General features: G+C 43.2%; 1 protein-coding gene across 1 annotated transcript in view; it reads left to right on the forward strand.

The window, feature by feature from the left end:
- Positions 1-13,221, forward strand: part of LOC127388211 (IQ motif and SEC7 domain-containing protein 3-like) — a 165,449-nt gene that overhangs the window by 59,805 nt on the left and 92,423 nt on the right. The window contains exon 3 of the mRNA XM_051627480.1: positions 11,075-11,104. Within this exon, the coding sequence (XP_051483440.1) occupies positions 11,075-11,104 (30 nt within the window). The remainder of the gene's footprint in view (positions 1-11,074; positions 11,105-13,221) is intronic.

Consider the following 13,221-nt stretch of genomic DNA (forward strand, 5'->3'; position numbering starts at 1 on the left):
CTCTCTGGCAGTGTTCTTGCTTAGATCATAAATTGGCTTCACTGCAGTTTCTAATTGCTTGATCTCGTGAGGTGGGTGTTGGTGCTGGGCTTCATGGGAAGCCAGTGGGAACTGCAGAGCCCTTTGAGCTCAGGGACACATTGCTCTGGACGCATTAATTTCATGAAACCCTCACTGCTACCTGCTGCAGGGAAGGATAATGGAAAAACTTTTCTAATCAAAGCTTCCCTGTGCTCTCCCTGTGTTCTGCTTGGCTGTATTTTCTATTCCAGGGATCATTTTCTGTCCTGCTCTGTAGTACTTATGAAGGGTTGTGTTTGGAAGGAGCTTGTCTGCCAGGAGCCTGACAGGCTGGAGGTGCTGCTGGTTCTGTGGCATATGCCAGGCTTCCCAGGGCACAGCACAGAGGCTGCTTTTTAATTTATCCTTCAGTCTAATTGCTTCCCCTTCCAGAGATAGACAGCAAACACTTTGAACAGAAACATAAAAACATTTCTCAGGTTCTTTGTGTTTAGACTCCTGCTCCTTCAGTATTAACGTGTTCCTTGAAAAGAATTGCACCTCTCTACTTTCCTGCATGGAGATTGACAATATTTCTCCCGTTAGGCAAAAGTGCCTAGATGTAGTTGCATCTGTATGCTGGGTTTTCTGGGGATATCCTGCTGTGCTCTGGGGCATGGTGCAGCCTCTGCATGTTCCTCACCGAGCGCACAGATGGGACCTGGATCCCTGCTGTAAAGCACACAGCATGGCCTGGGGAGGGGAGGCTGCTTGTGGTGAAAACCTGGGGCTTTCTTGTCCTGCCTGATGCTTCAAACTGTTTTCAGATACCAAGGGAAAAAGAGAATCTGGGGTACTAAAAAAAATGCATCCCAGGTCCTGGAGCTCAGTGCCACGGGGTGATGGCCGAGCCATGAAGTCGAGCTGATGTTTTCACCAGTCTCTCATCAGGGATTGCTGAGAGTTTAGAATAGGCCTTTCTCGAGTGGTAGTGGCTGTAGACAGTCCAGGAATAGATAGTGCAAAGGTGCCCAGAGAACTGCTGTGTGAGGCTGTTCTGGTTGGGTTTGGCAGGTTTTTGGTAGGAGGAAGGGCCCCAGGGATGGCTCCGGTAAGAAGCTGAGAAGCTGCCCCTGCTCCAAACAGCTGAGGAGCCTTTAGAGGGACAATAGATTCACCTCTGCCATTAGCATAGGAAAGAACTGAGGGAAGAGCTGAGCAGAGGGAGCACTTAGAGAAGAGCTGGGCTGGAGAGGCAGAGGGTGCTGGTGGTTGGTGAGGAAGAGGGGGCAGAAGGTGCCCGAGCAGCAGTTTCCCTGCAGCCCCTGGCGGGATGGCAGCTGTGCCCCTGCACTCGTGGAGGAACGTGGTGGAACATGCCCTGGAGGTGCCAGGAGGGGGGAACTTGGCCGGTGGACTTGGATGTTGTGGCCAGTGGGCTGGGATTGCTGCCCGTGGGCTGGGATGGTGCAGCTGTGGAAGCCCCCGGGCAGGGGAGGTGCCTGTTCCCGAACATCCCGTGACTCTGCGGGCAGCGCTGGAGCAGCTCCGGGGCTGGTGGGAAGGGCTGATGGAGCAGAGGTTGGTGGAGGACTCTGCCATGGGAGGGACCCGTGGGGAAGCAGGGCAGGACTGTGAGGAATCTTCTTCCTGAGGAGGAAGGAGCAGCAGGAACCACCAGCCTGTGCAGTGACTCTAAACCCCATCCCCCTGTGCCTGGGGGGAAGATCCCTCCTTGCCTCTTGTCTTGGCCCCTGAGCTTCTAGTTGGGTTTGTCCTCCCCATCCCAGGGTGTGTGGGGGGGACTAGGAGTGAGCAACCACAGGGCTGTTTCTTTCTTGTCATATTAGGCTCAAACCATGACAGAAGCCATGAGGAATAATGAAGCATAAAGATTTCTATACATTCAACTTAACATGAACCAGTGTTTAAATACATGCAATACTACCAAAGAATACTTTTTTCCTGTGTTTTAAAGTGACAAAGGTTGGTACCATCATTGCTCACATGGGATTTCTTGGAAGGCCATGTGTCCTGTGATGGGTTGGGTTTAGTGATGTCGACGAAAGGTGTCTCCTCACTTTGTCATTAGCAGCAATGTAATAATACAAGAAATAATGAACTGTATTGTAAAAAAGCTCCCCGTGTTCTAGAGGCAATACAAAGCTGCTGTACATCTAGTAATAATATCATGAATAGGATTTAAACTGACATTATGAAAGTGCCAATAAAAGTGCACTTGTGACCTTCTGAGATAGTTACATCAAATAACATGGGGGTATGAGCTCTTACTGATACTTCTGTTTTGTTCCTTTTCTGCAGCAAAACACCTGTCCTACTGTAGGTACTGGACTGGTGTAAGTATAAACCAGTGCAACTGATGGTTAGTAATCAGGGGTATAGCTCTGCAGCCTACTGGAATTCCAGGTTCATATCTCACGTGGAGAAGGAGGAGAACTCATCCTTACTGGAAACTATATCACCTATATTATAATAAACAAAGTACAGATTTCTGGTACTAGAAACTGGAGAAGGCATTTTGGAAAACTGCTTCTACCAAGTATTGAGTCTTGGTTAAGAGCAAGAAGAGAAAAGTGAAACAGCTAATCTGATTTTCATTTACCATGTTTGCTACAGAATATGGGAGAAGTGCACTCATTTTTATTTTCAGTTATGGACAATTAAAATTGTATGTTAAAAAATGCTTCAGGAGTACACACCTCTGGAACTCTCTCATCTTTCAGCTAGGAGCATCCTGTGGCTTAAGGACAAAGGCTTTTCCTAAGGCCCCTCCTGACCTTGCCGTGCCAGTGCTTTCCTGGGGGGTTCCATGGTGTGGTTTTTAACTGATGGCATTGGGAAGACATGCACATGCAGTTAACTTTCCAGTGGAAGAAATGGGCGTAGACCTAAGTGACCTAGGACAGCATCCCAGAGACCCTCTCCTGCCTGGTAGGTTGTGTGATCCTTACTGTCAAAGAGTGGATGGAACCAGACTTCAAACCTTCTACCAAAGTGAATGACTTGCATTTTACTCTAGTGCAGTTTTGTTCCATTACCCGTTTTATTTTCACTTAAAAGGATTTATCAGACATGCTTGCTAGGGGGGTAGCAGCATTAGTCTGAAGGATTTCAGGCAGCAATTGTGAAGACTATCTAAAATACTTGAGGGGTAGTGATACAGCTCTTAGTCCTGTAATTGAAAACAGCGAAGCATCTCATAAACATTGACCCTGTGCTATCTTTCAAAGTGACTGGGGTGCAGGAGTCTCAATTATAGACACCATCCAGTGTGACTGAGGTCATGGCTTGCCAGGCAGGTGTGGGCCAGGCAGGTTAGTTGGCAGCATCCCTAGAACTTCCAGAGGCACAAGCTGTTCAGGAGCTGGCGTGGCAGGGGCTGGTGGCCTCTTGTCAACAGGATATGCATCCAAAACAGTATCTCCTTCACACAGGCTATAGGACAGAGATGAATAAATGCTAATTCCTGTCGTTACACCAAGTCTGAGTCAGCTTTCAATTGGTGACTTGGGCTCCTGCTTTGGCATGACCAGTTTGGTTTCCTGGGCTCAGGGAAGTTGGAGTGTACAAGAATTGCTGGGTTAGCTTTATGTAGCTTCCCTAGCTGAACTCCCCAATGGACACAGTCCTCTTTGTAAGAGGTCCAGCTCTCCCCTCTCCCCTCATGTAAGCTCTCTGTGTGCTTCAAGGAGTTGCTGTGGTAGCCAGAGCCTTCAGAAATGAAGGATGCTGCAGACTAGGAACCTACTGCAGTTGGGCTGCAGTGCTGTATTGCCAAAGGTGTGCAGCAAAAACATCCCAAGGATTACTGGCCCCATCATTTCAGTGCAATTAAAGCAGCTGTGACATTAGTTGGCTGCTGGGCCTTTGCAGAACCAGATATTACTGCCTTACACATGTCCCTGGGTTAGTGTTACCCACGTGTTGCAGCAGCAGGCAGAAGAGGTTTGTGAGCTCATTACTCCATGGTTTCCTGCTGAGTAAACTGTTGGATCAAAGCAAGACTGGGCTGATGCACGTAGAGAGGGAGAGGGAGATGAGTAAGGTGGGCAGCTCCTTGCCTCTGGCTGAACCACACCATCTTGGGACAAGGCCTTTGAGGCTTTCTGGTCAGGTGGGAGAAAGTGGAGAGGAAAGACTTCAGTAGGAGCCACTGAAGTCCTGGTGCCAGTGGTACCAGAGCATTGCTGCTCATGATCAGCAGCAATCATGAAAAGCAGATCTACTTTTAGTGATGGTTTTTGGATGGGGCTAATGACTCTGTCCATCTCCTGGTCAATTCCTGTCAGCTTTAGGGTGGGAGAGATGGATGTGGAGATGCTGTAACAACTTCTGTCTCTTCGTATTAAGAGACTTCTCTGGCAAAATGTGTAGTCATTATTTGGGAGGTGAAGTAATGATGGCAGACAAAGATGTGGTGCCAGGTCTGAGGGCTAGTTGTTACATGCCAGTCGTTAGGTTTCCTGAATTATCTCTGGGTCAAATATGTTACATTCACTAAAATAAAAATTCACATCTTTCTGTTGGGTATTTGTTCTGGTTTGTGACAATGGAACACTTCTAGCAGTTTAAATTAAAAAAAAAACACATCAGTGACATGTGGGTCTCTTTCTGTTACTCCTTTTTTCAAGGAAAATGTTGTCATGTCTTTTCCTGTGTTCCATATGCAGATAAGTTAATAAGCATAGCTCTGAGGGATGAAATAGTGGAAAAAACCTTGCTTGGCATTGCAGTAGGGAAGCTCAGTTTACAGTGTTTTTTTCTTTCAATATCTTTGAGTGCACCTTTATTCTGACCTCATACATCTCTCTCTAAAGATTGCTCATTACTTGCAGCATCTTATCTCTTCCTAACCCTGATGTGCATCCTGTGTGACCTGTCAGATGTAACCTGCTGAAATAAACTTGTTTTGTAGGCAGTTGTTACAGATCCTGTCCAGTACAGTGCTGAATCAAAGGGCATAAATGGAAACTTCATTAGACTTTTTTGTTCTTGTCCATATAATATGAGACTATTGGGCCATTACTGTTCTCAAATAATACATGAAAACAGCAGTTTTCCTGCTGTGAAAGACAGGGGGTTTGTCTCAGGATTAAATCAAAAAGCAATGCAGTAATTGTACTTCTGTAATTGATCTGTTCTTCCTATTACTACAGTGATGGGCAGACCCAAGAGCATGTTTTTCACTGTGTGCTCATTCCTTCATTCTGTTGTGCATAATGATACAATCCTGCTGCAAGGGCTATAATCAGTGGTGAAATGAATCATTTTTCTCATCCTGAATCTTGTCTTGTTAAAATGCTACTAACTGGTCTTACTATACTTAATGTTTCATCACTTCTTTTAAAAGTCTTCACCCTGGTAGGATTTTTCTGACCCTGTCTAATATACCAAGTTCAGCAAGCTAACCCAAATTTGGGAAAGAAAACCTGTGTTCTGGGGCTGATCTAGCCCTGCTCAGGGCATGGCAGCCTCTGGGCTCAGGCAGCTTTTCCATACCCATACCACTCCACGTGCAGCAAGCAAAGTCACTCTCTTCAGACACCTACAATTAGGAGTGTTTCTTTACTTAACAGGGTATTGCACATCTGTTGTAGTCCACAGGGGCATGTAACATCATTCAGACACAGCAGACTGAAATAAAAATCCTAGGAAGCTCTAGCTCTGGAATTTTCCTACCTGGTTTTGAATAGCTGCTCAGAACAGGCACCCATAGAAACTTTATCCTGAAACATGCCAATGCCTACTCCTGATATAAGCAGTATTGTTTATAGGGCCATTAGTGAATTCTCCCTCAAGCTTTTTTCCTTGATAGTAATGTGTTCATCTGCATTACAAATGCTGGAAAATTTATTATGCTGCAAAAGAACAACCTGTAGCAGGTGCAGTTTTCTGTCTTCAGGCAAGTTCTGTGCTCAAAGGAAGGCTTAATCAAATGCATTGATTCTAGTATTGCTCTGTAAAGGGTTGGTTCAATCTTTTACTTTGTTAAAAATGCCATTAGAGTGCTCTTTAATATGTGCTTTACTCTATGCTTGTGCCTGTAGTAGGTCTCCTAATATAAAATTAGTTCTTGTGGCTTGCCAGAAGATGTATTTCAGATGGAGTATGATTACTCAGCATGGATGTTTGAGATGTGGTTATAAACCTTGGCTTTTACCCAGTTCTTTGTATTCTGATGGAAGTGAAATCTCTAAATAGGTAGGAGATCTGACTTGGCTTAATACCACATGGCTGAGTGTGGGGCTGGAAACTCTAGGAATATATGAAGTCCTCTCCACTTGTGGGCTTTCACAGTGGGGTTTCACTTCTGCTCTTGGCTGTAGTTCTACCCTGCCACATGAAGCAACATTTTTCATCCTGAGTAAGAGTTTTAAAACTGTTGTTTCTACAATCTCTGTCATCTGTTTTTGTGGAACATTGTCTTAGCTCTTCTCATTGCCCAAATAAAGTCTCTGCTAAGCTTGAAATTGTTGCAGGGGTAGTTGTGTACATCATCTGTGTAATACACCTTAATGATTATGAACAATATTTTGAACATGATTACTTCCATGAGTCAGATGAAATGCTGGTCCTGAAGCTGCTTATGGAAGCAGCTTTACATTGTGCTGCTTCACTTCTAAATATAGCTTTCAGTGTAAACAGCAAAAGAGAGGACAAGACTTTAATCTTTGTTGTTGTTACTCTAAGAGAGGGAATAATGGAGAGAATGGCAAGTTTCCTGCTGGAATGAGCCGAAGACTTGCTGGAATCCTTTGAGTGAGGAAAAGCTGTTCCCTGAACTGTGCCTCTGAAGTTCTGCTGCTGCTTTCAGACCCTCCTCTCACCTCCAGACTTGCTGACTGGGAACAGGAGTCTCTCACATTCCCCATCTCTTCTGTCTCCTGCTTTTCTCAGAAATTTCTTCACAACTGTGATATTGTTGTAAATGGCTTTCAGTTTTTAGGAGCTGACAACATCCCACCAAGAATGTTGTGTTGAAAAATTGCCAAGCAACTCAGCATTGGGAAGCCAAGATGGTTTTCTTGTCCTTTTCCTGCTTGGTGTATTTGTAGGAGGATGTTGGTGACTGTCTCTTGGTGTGCAAAGCAAAAGGCAGTAGAGCAGTGGAGTGATGGAGAGGTCTTCTGAAATCTGGTTCTCACGGATCTGGACTGATGGAGGGGGATGGCAGCACTTCATTGAAACTTAAACAAAAATAATGCAAGATTTTAATAGTCACTGATTTGCTGTCCCTTGCAAGCCTTAAGTACTGGGGTTTTATTGCCTTTGTGTTTGGTTTTTGGTTCAAGGTTTGTTACGATGGTACCTGTTCCTCCTCACCTCTGCTTGCAATGGAATTACAGTAAACACTGCTGTTAGCATAGTAATTTCTGCTTCTATTGACTATAGCAATCTTAAAGACAATGTGTTTTGCCATATTTCCTACTGAGAATGAAGTTCCTGGGGTCAGGAATAAGACAAACTTGTCCTTCCATGGGGTCTGCGGGTTGAAATTTAGTTGTACTCAGAATGAAGTGTTAGAAGCCAGCCAGAGATAAGAGAAGTCCTAGACAAAGCTGCATCACACTTAGCACATCACTGATGTAACTTAGATGCATAAATGGAATTTATTCCATTTAAAATAAAATACTGTAGCACAAAAGAAATTATATGTATTGTAGCCTTTTCTTTTTTTAAGCTGTATCTTAAATATTGTATATTGCCAGCAATTTTTGAATCTTGTTCCTTGTTTCAGCAGTGATGGTATCATTTCTTTTGCCTGGGTCAAAAGGAAAAAAACGATACAGAGCTTGGTACATGGTTACAGTGTAAGCAGAAACATTAAATATTGATCCAAAATCCTGGCTTTTAAAGAATGCTTGAAGAAAAACCTTGCTGTATTTCAAACTTCAAGTAGTGGTTTGCTTCAGCAGTGTGTTTATTCAGCCCTGTAACCAAGTGCTCATTCCCTGACTAAAACTGACCAGCTCTGAAAAACTCTTCCAAATTCACTGGAGTAAATCTTAGCCTTGAAAATGCATATTTGGCAGTTGCAGAATTTAGCAGCTTTTAACCTTTGGGGATCCTAAAAATAAAGAAGGACTGATGGTCGTCCTTCTCCCCTGGTTAGTGTTGCTGGGTGTAGCAGGATGCTCCCTCTCTGTGTGCCTGCCTCAGTTTCCCTTCATGCTTCAATTGCTTTGCCTCTCCATTTGTGCTCAGACATCTCTGCTGTCTCACCCCTTTGGGACAACGAGCTGTTGGCAGCAGCCTGGGAGCAGCAAAGAGCAGCTTGACAAGGCCTTTGCTTCCTGAGTCGATGGAGGGATGCTCTAGGATGGCTGGTTGCTGCTTCTAGTGACCCCAGCTGCTCTGGGCCCTCAGAGACATTTTCCCAGTTCAGATGATTTTGTTATTCTAGTCAAGAGGAAAGGCAGAAAATTAAGGTATTAAAAATCCAGTTGTCTCAGTTATGTTGAAAACTCGATAGTACAAGCAATTACTAGCAACATGTTTTTCAATTGTAAGGGTTATGTTCTGCAAGATGTAATTTGCTGAAAGCTGATTGTGGGAAGGTGTCAGTTAAACACTTGATTCATTAGTTTTTTCATTACTCTTGGGGAGTTCATTTTTTTTTCCCTTGTGTTCCTTCAGGGATAAGGTAATCATGCAGAAAAAGCTGCTTGAAAGTTACCTTTTGTCTAGCAGAATAGGTAAGTGTATCTAAAACCCTAATAACTTAAGGCAACGAGACAGGCTTTAAAAAATGAGGAGGGAAGTACAGGAGACTCATGAATTGGTGCTGTGTCAGCATTCAGTTTGATGCAGGGATTTAGCCCTGTGCCAGTCCCTTCCCCACCCCTGCTCTGCTTTGCCTTGTATGTGTTCAAAGCTATGTCTGAAGATGGATGTCAAGACCATTTGTGTCACCACGGCAGGGTGCCAGGGTGGAAATGCAGACCATTTAAATCCTGTGCACGTTTGTATGTTTGTTTTGCATCAAATAAAGTACAGAGCTGGAAGTAAAGCTGTTTCCTATCAGGTTCTGTCTTCATAAACAAGTACTGACAGTGTTATCTCATAAATTGATATATGAGAGCTCCTTTGGGTGTGAATTTGGGGGATTGTTTTTCCATTCTATGTTGGTTTATAAAATCTTTTTAATAAGTAGTAAAATACACCTTGTGGTAACAGATAATGATGCCAGTAAGAGCTTGGTGTGCTCTTTTATATGGGTAGGTAAGGCCTTGGGTACGTGATGCTGCAGGAAGTTGTTGTGGTGAGGGATACTGTTTAATGAAAATCATCATTCTCCCTGAAGTGAAGGGAATGATGATGCTTCATCACCTCAAGTAAAAAGGTAATTGTAGCAATTTCAGAAAAGGGATTTCTCAAACCCAGGTAGGCTCAAGAGCAAACCCAGAGAGCTCTGGTGTCTGCTGGGGGCTCCAGCTGGAGGGTCCACGGGGGACTGCACCTGCTGCCTCCCTCTCTCCAGGCACAACCTGAGTCACTTTGGTCTGGGCAGCAGGATTTTGCACTCTGCTGACTTCTCTTCTGTTTGGAAGCATTCTGTGGTGCGAGCTGTCAGGAACATCACCTGACATCCCAACTTGCAGGCACACCTGGCTGCCTCTGGAGCCCTGCTCAGTGCCCAACAGCACTGCCCTGGGGCACGGGGACAGGAGACTCAGGCATTTGTCCTTTCCTCTCAGCTGGTGCTTTTAAAATCTTCGAGATTGCTTTGAGCTTGAAGAAAGTTAAGATAATATTAGAGCACGTAATGAAGCGGGGGAATAAAACCTGTCAGTTTTGGGTACCTATTTCTACACTAGATTCTGACAATTAGATGTTAGTACTGTTTGCTTTCTAGCACTGGCCTTACAAAACTTTTCCTAGCCATAATTTTTTGCTGCCTCAAGCATAATAGCAGGTTGCCACTGGAAGTTATTGTAGTAAGATATAGGTTTGGGTTTCTTAAACCAAACTAGGGAAGATTCTTTTGTCCTAAAGAAAACCCCTGGTCTTTGATTTTGAGGAAGCAACTTTGGTGCCAGCTCATTGTCACTAAGTGCTCAAGTTCACAAGTTCATACTGGTCACCTTTTTGTTTGGGTCCCTGGTTAGATGATGACACAAAAAGGGTGTTCTGGGGCTGTTTTTCTCTGAAATCTGCTTTGCTTTGTACGTTTTGGTTCCTGTTTCTGTGGAGCCTTCTACTGTATTTAAGGTTTCTGTAACACTGAGGCTGGATTGTTTTGGAGTGGGGAAGGGAAAGAATTGGGCAAATGGTTGTGTGTTTTCTTCTGGATTTTGTTCATGAAATGCTGGGAGTGTTGTTTCTGTTTCTCTTCTGAGGAGGAAACCTTGTCAGTGTGAATGACATGAAATTTGCTTACCTAAAAATGTGGGAGGGAGGGGGGAGAGGCTTTGTTCCAATTTTGATTGATAAAATTCTTTCCTTGAGAAAAATATGCCCTTTAAAGAGCTTCTGTAACTTAATACAGTTTATCCCTGATTTTTGCAGAATTATGAAATTCAGACAAGTGTGGGGTTTAAAATATATAATATTACTTCTGTTTGCAAGCTCTAGCCCTTTGTGATTAGTGCCCAAAAAGCCTGGGGGTTACATTCCTAAACTGATTTGCTTATGACATTTTAAATGAAAGAGTGAAGCAAGGCTTAAAAAAAAAAGGTACAAGTTTATCTGCTTCTAGAATAATGTCAGAAGCTGGTGATTTTAACTTGCAAATATGGAACATAAATCTTTTGTTATTGCATGTTTATAGAAGGTCTTTAATGAGGGTTCAGAGAGTGTCAGCATGTATTTTAATACTGCAATTATTGATTTCAACAGTTAACTGTTTTTAAACTTAGTAGATTTATTCTAAAGCTGAGTAGACTGGTTTCTTTTTTTAGTTGTCTCACTAGAAGAGAAGGCACAAGGAACTTTAGGAAAACTGAGATGCAAATGGAGAGAATGCACAAAAAGATCTACTAATTTTAGATTATCTGGCTTATAAAAGTTACAACAGTAATTATGTCCTAATTATTTGTGTATTATTTTACAGGTCTGAAGGTGAAAACTCAAGAAGCCTCAGGTATGTGCACATGGTGTTCTTTCTGTCCTGATGTCTTTATTCTGAGAAAATACTTTGTTTTGAAAGCATAACTTTATTTAAAAGCATTAAGTAGAAACAGATGTTTTTTTAATGCTTTTTAAAATTGGTTCTACTTAGCATGCCATTTGCACTTTAAATGAAGGATCTTCTACCTTGGATAAGTTCAGTAATAGATAACATCACATATCCTGGACACTTCTACCTCCAGTATGTTTAAAGACTCATTTATTTGTTCTGAGAATTGCAAAAAATTATTTTTAGGTAGTTTCCAGCAAAGTGCATACCAAGTGGTCACTTGTGTTGGCAGAGCTGTGAGCTGCCTGCCAGTTTTTGTGGGCAGTGTTTGTGTTGGGGACAAATCCATGTGGTTGTTCAGCCTTCCTTTGTAGTCTCTTTACATGACAGTGAGACTCTTCATTGGCTCATTATTGCAATACTCATTATGCACTTGAAGACTCAGATAATTTAGAGAATTTAATATAATTGTCACTTATTTTACTTGCTCGTTTAGTATTTTATACTTGCTACCTCAAGGGTAGTTTTTCTGAAACCTGCCTCTTTGAAAATGTGGCTGCACGAGTCAAACTTGTCAAGCTTCTAAAAGTGCTCTAAAAGGGCCTGGAACTTTAAATGACACACAGGGATGTTTCACTTTCACTAGACAATTGCAATTAAGCAGATGTCTTGATTCTCAAGGAGTGTGGCCATTGATCAATGATAACAAGGACCAAAACACTGGCTGTGAGTTCACCATAATACCCTGCAACTTGTTTTGAGGATTGTCAGGACTTTGCAACTAAAGACCTTGTGTTTTATTTCTTTTAAAAATAAATACATTTTAAAATGGCATTGACCTGATCTCCAGGCTGTGCTGGGGTTGTTGGTGGCATGTTTTAATATACAGCTGCTATAGTTAAGATTGCAGTAAGGTGCCTGTGTTTCATTCCTTGAGTTTTTTAACTCCTAGGAGGGTTGCCAGTGTGCTGGCAAGCTGTGGAAGGACTGATGCTGATCAGCTGTTGCAAACTAAAAGTCAGCTCATGGGCATGTGTATTTACAGCACTATGACTGAGGTGACATTTCAGCCTATAATGGTCCTTCTTGGCTGGACCTGCTGAGCCTCCTGTGGGACTGGGTTGCTTAGGTGGGGAGGTGTATTGCTGCTGCAGTCTGGGGAGAGTTAAGCTCACCTGTTAGAGTCCCTGGTTTAGATCATTTAAGTAGTGTGTAGGCACAGCTGACAGCTAGTTACTTCCAGCTAGTTACTTAAGATCTGATTTGGGTGCTAGTGAAATGCTTAATGTTAATAGGACTCCAGCCCGTGCTCCTAGGATGGATCTTTAACCTGGGATGATTTAATTGCAGGGGTGGGTGTTTGGCTGGAGCAATGATGTTAATATGTCTTGCCAGATAATTTCCCCACCTGAAGGGAGGGGTCTGTTTGGAGCTGGTGTGTCAATAGGAACGGGCAATCCAGCATGGGGCATCTTTCTGCTCTGTGCAGGCTGCAGGGTGGGGATGGTGGAAATCAACACCATGTGTTCTCTGCAGAAACCTGCAGGCAATCAGCATGGGTCTTGGAGTGCTGATATAATCTTCTGTTTGGAGGCTGTTCACTGAATTAATTCTGTTATTCAGCATGAACTGGAGTTGCTCCAAGACAGTTCCAGACTTTTATGATAGCCTAAAATTAGGCTAACAGATGAATGCAGTAGCAGGCAGTGCAAGCAGGAGACAGAGCCATGCTCCTCCTGAAATGCTCCTTCAGTCAAACTCTTCCATCCTACCTCTTAAACTCTGTTTCTGCAGAGCAGAAGTGGAGTGTCACAGAAGACGGGCTTTTATGTTTCTCCCTGCCTAAAATCCTGGTCAGTTTTTGTCTTGGACAAAAGCTCACTTTGCTCTTATCTATGTCTAGATCGCTTTACATTGTGGTCAATTTGCTTCATGTTCTTTTCCTATATTTCTGGCAAATTAAGATGAAATGCAATCATCTCAAATGAAATGATGAGATCAGTCTAGGGGACAGTGCTTAAACTCCAAAGAGAGGAAATAATCATTCCTGCTCACAAAGTATCAGCAAAGTACCCCCAATC

This window comes from Apus apus, chromosome 9 (genome assembly GCF_020740795.1).
Source record: "Apus apus isolate bApuApu2 chromosome 9, bApuApu2.pri.cur, whole genome shotgun sequence".
NCBI lineage: Eukaryota > Metazoa > Chordata > Aves > Apodiformes > Apodidae > Apus > Apus apus.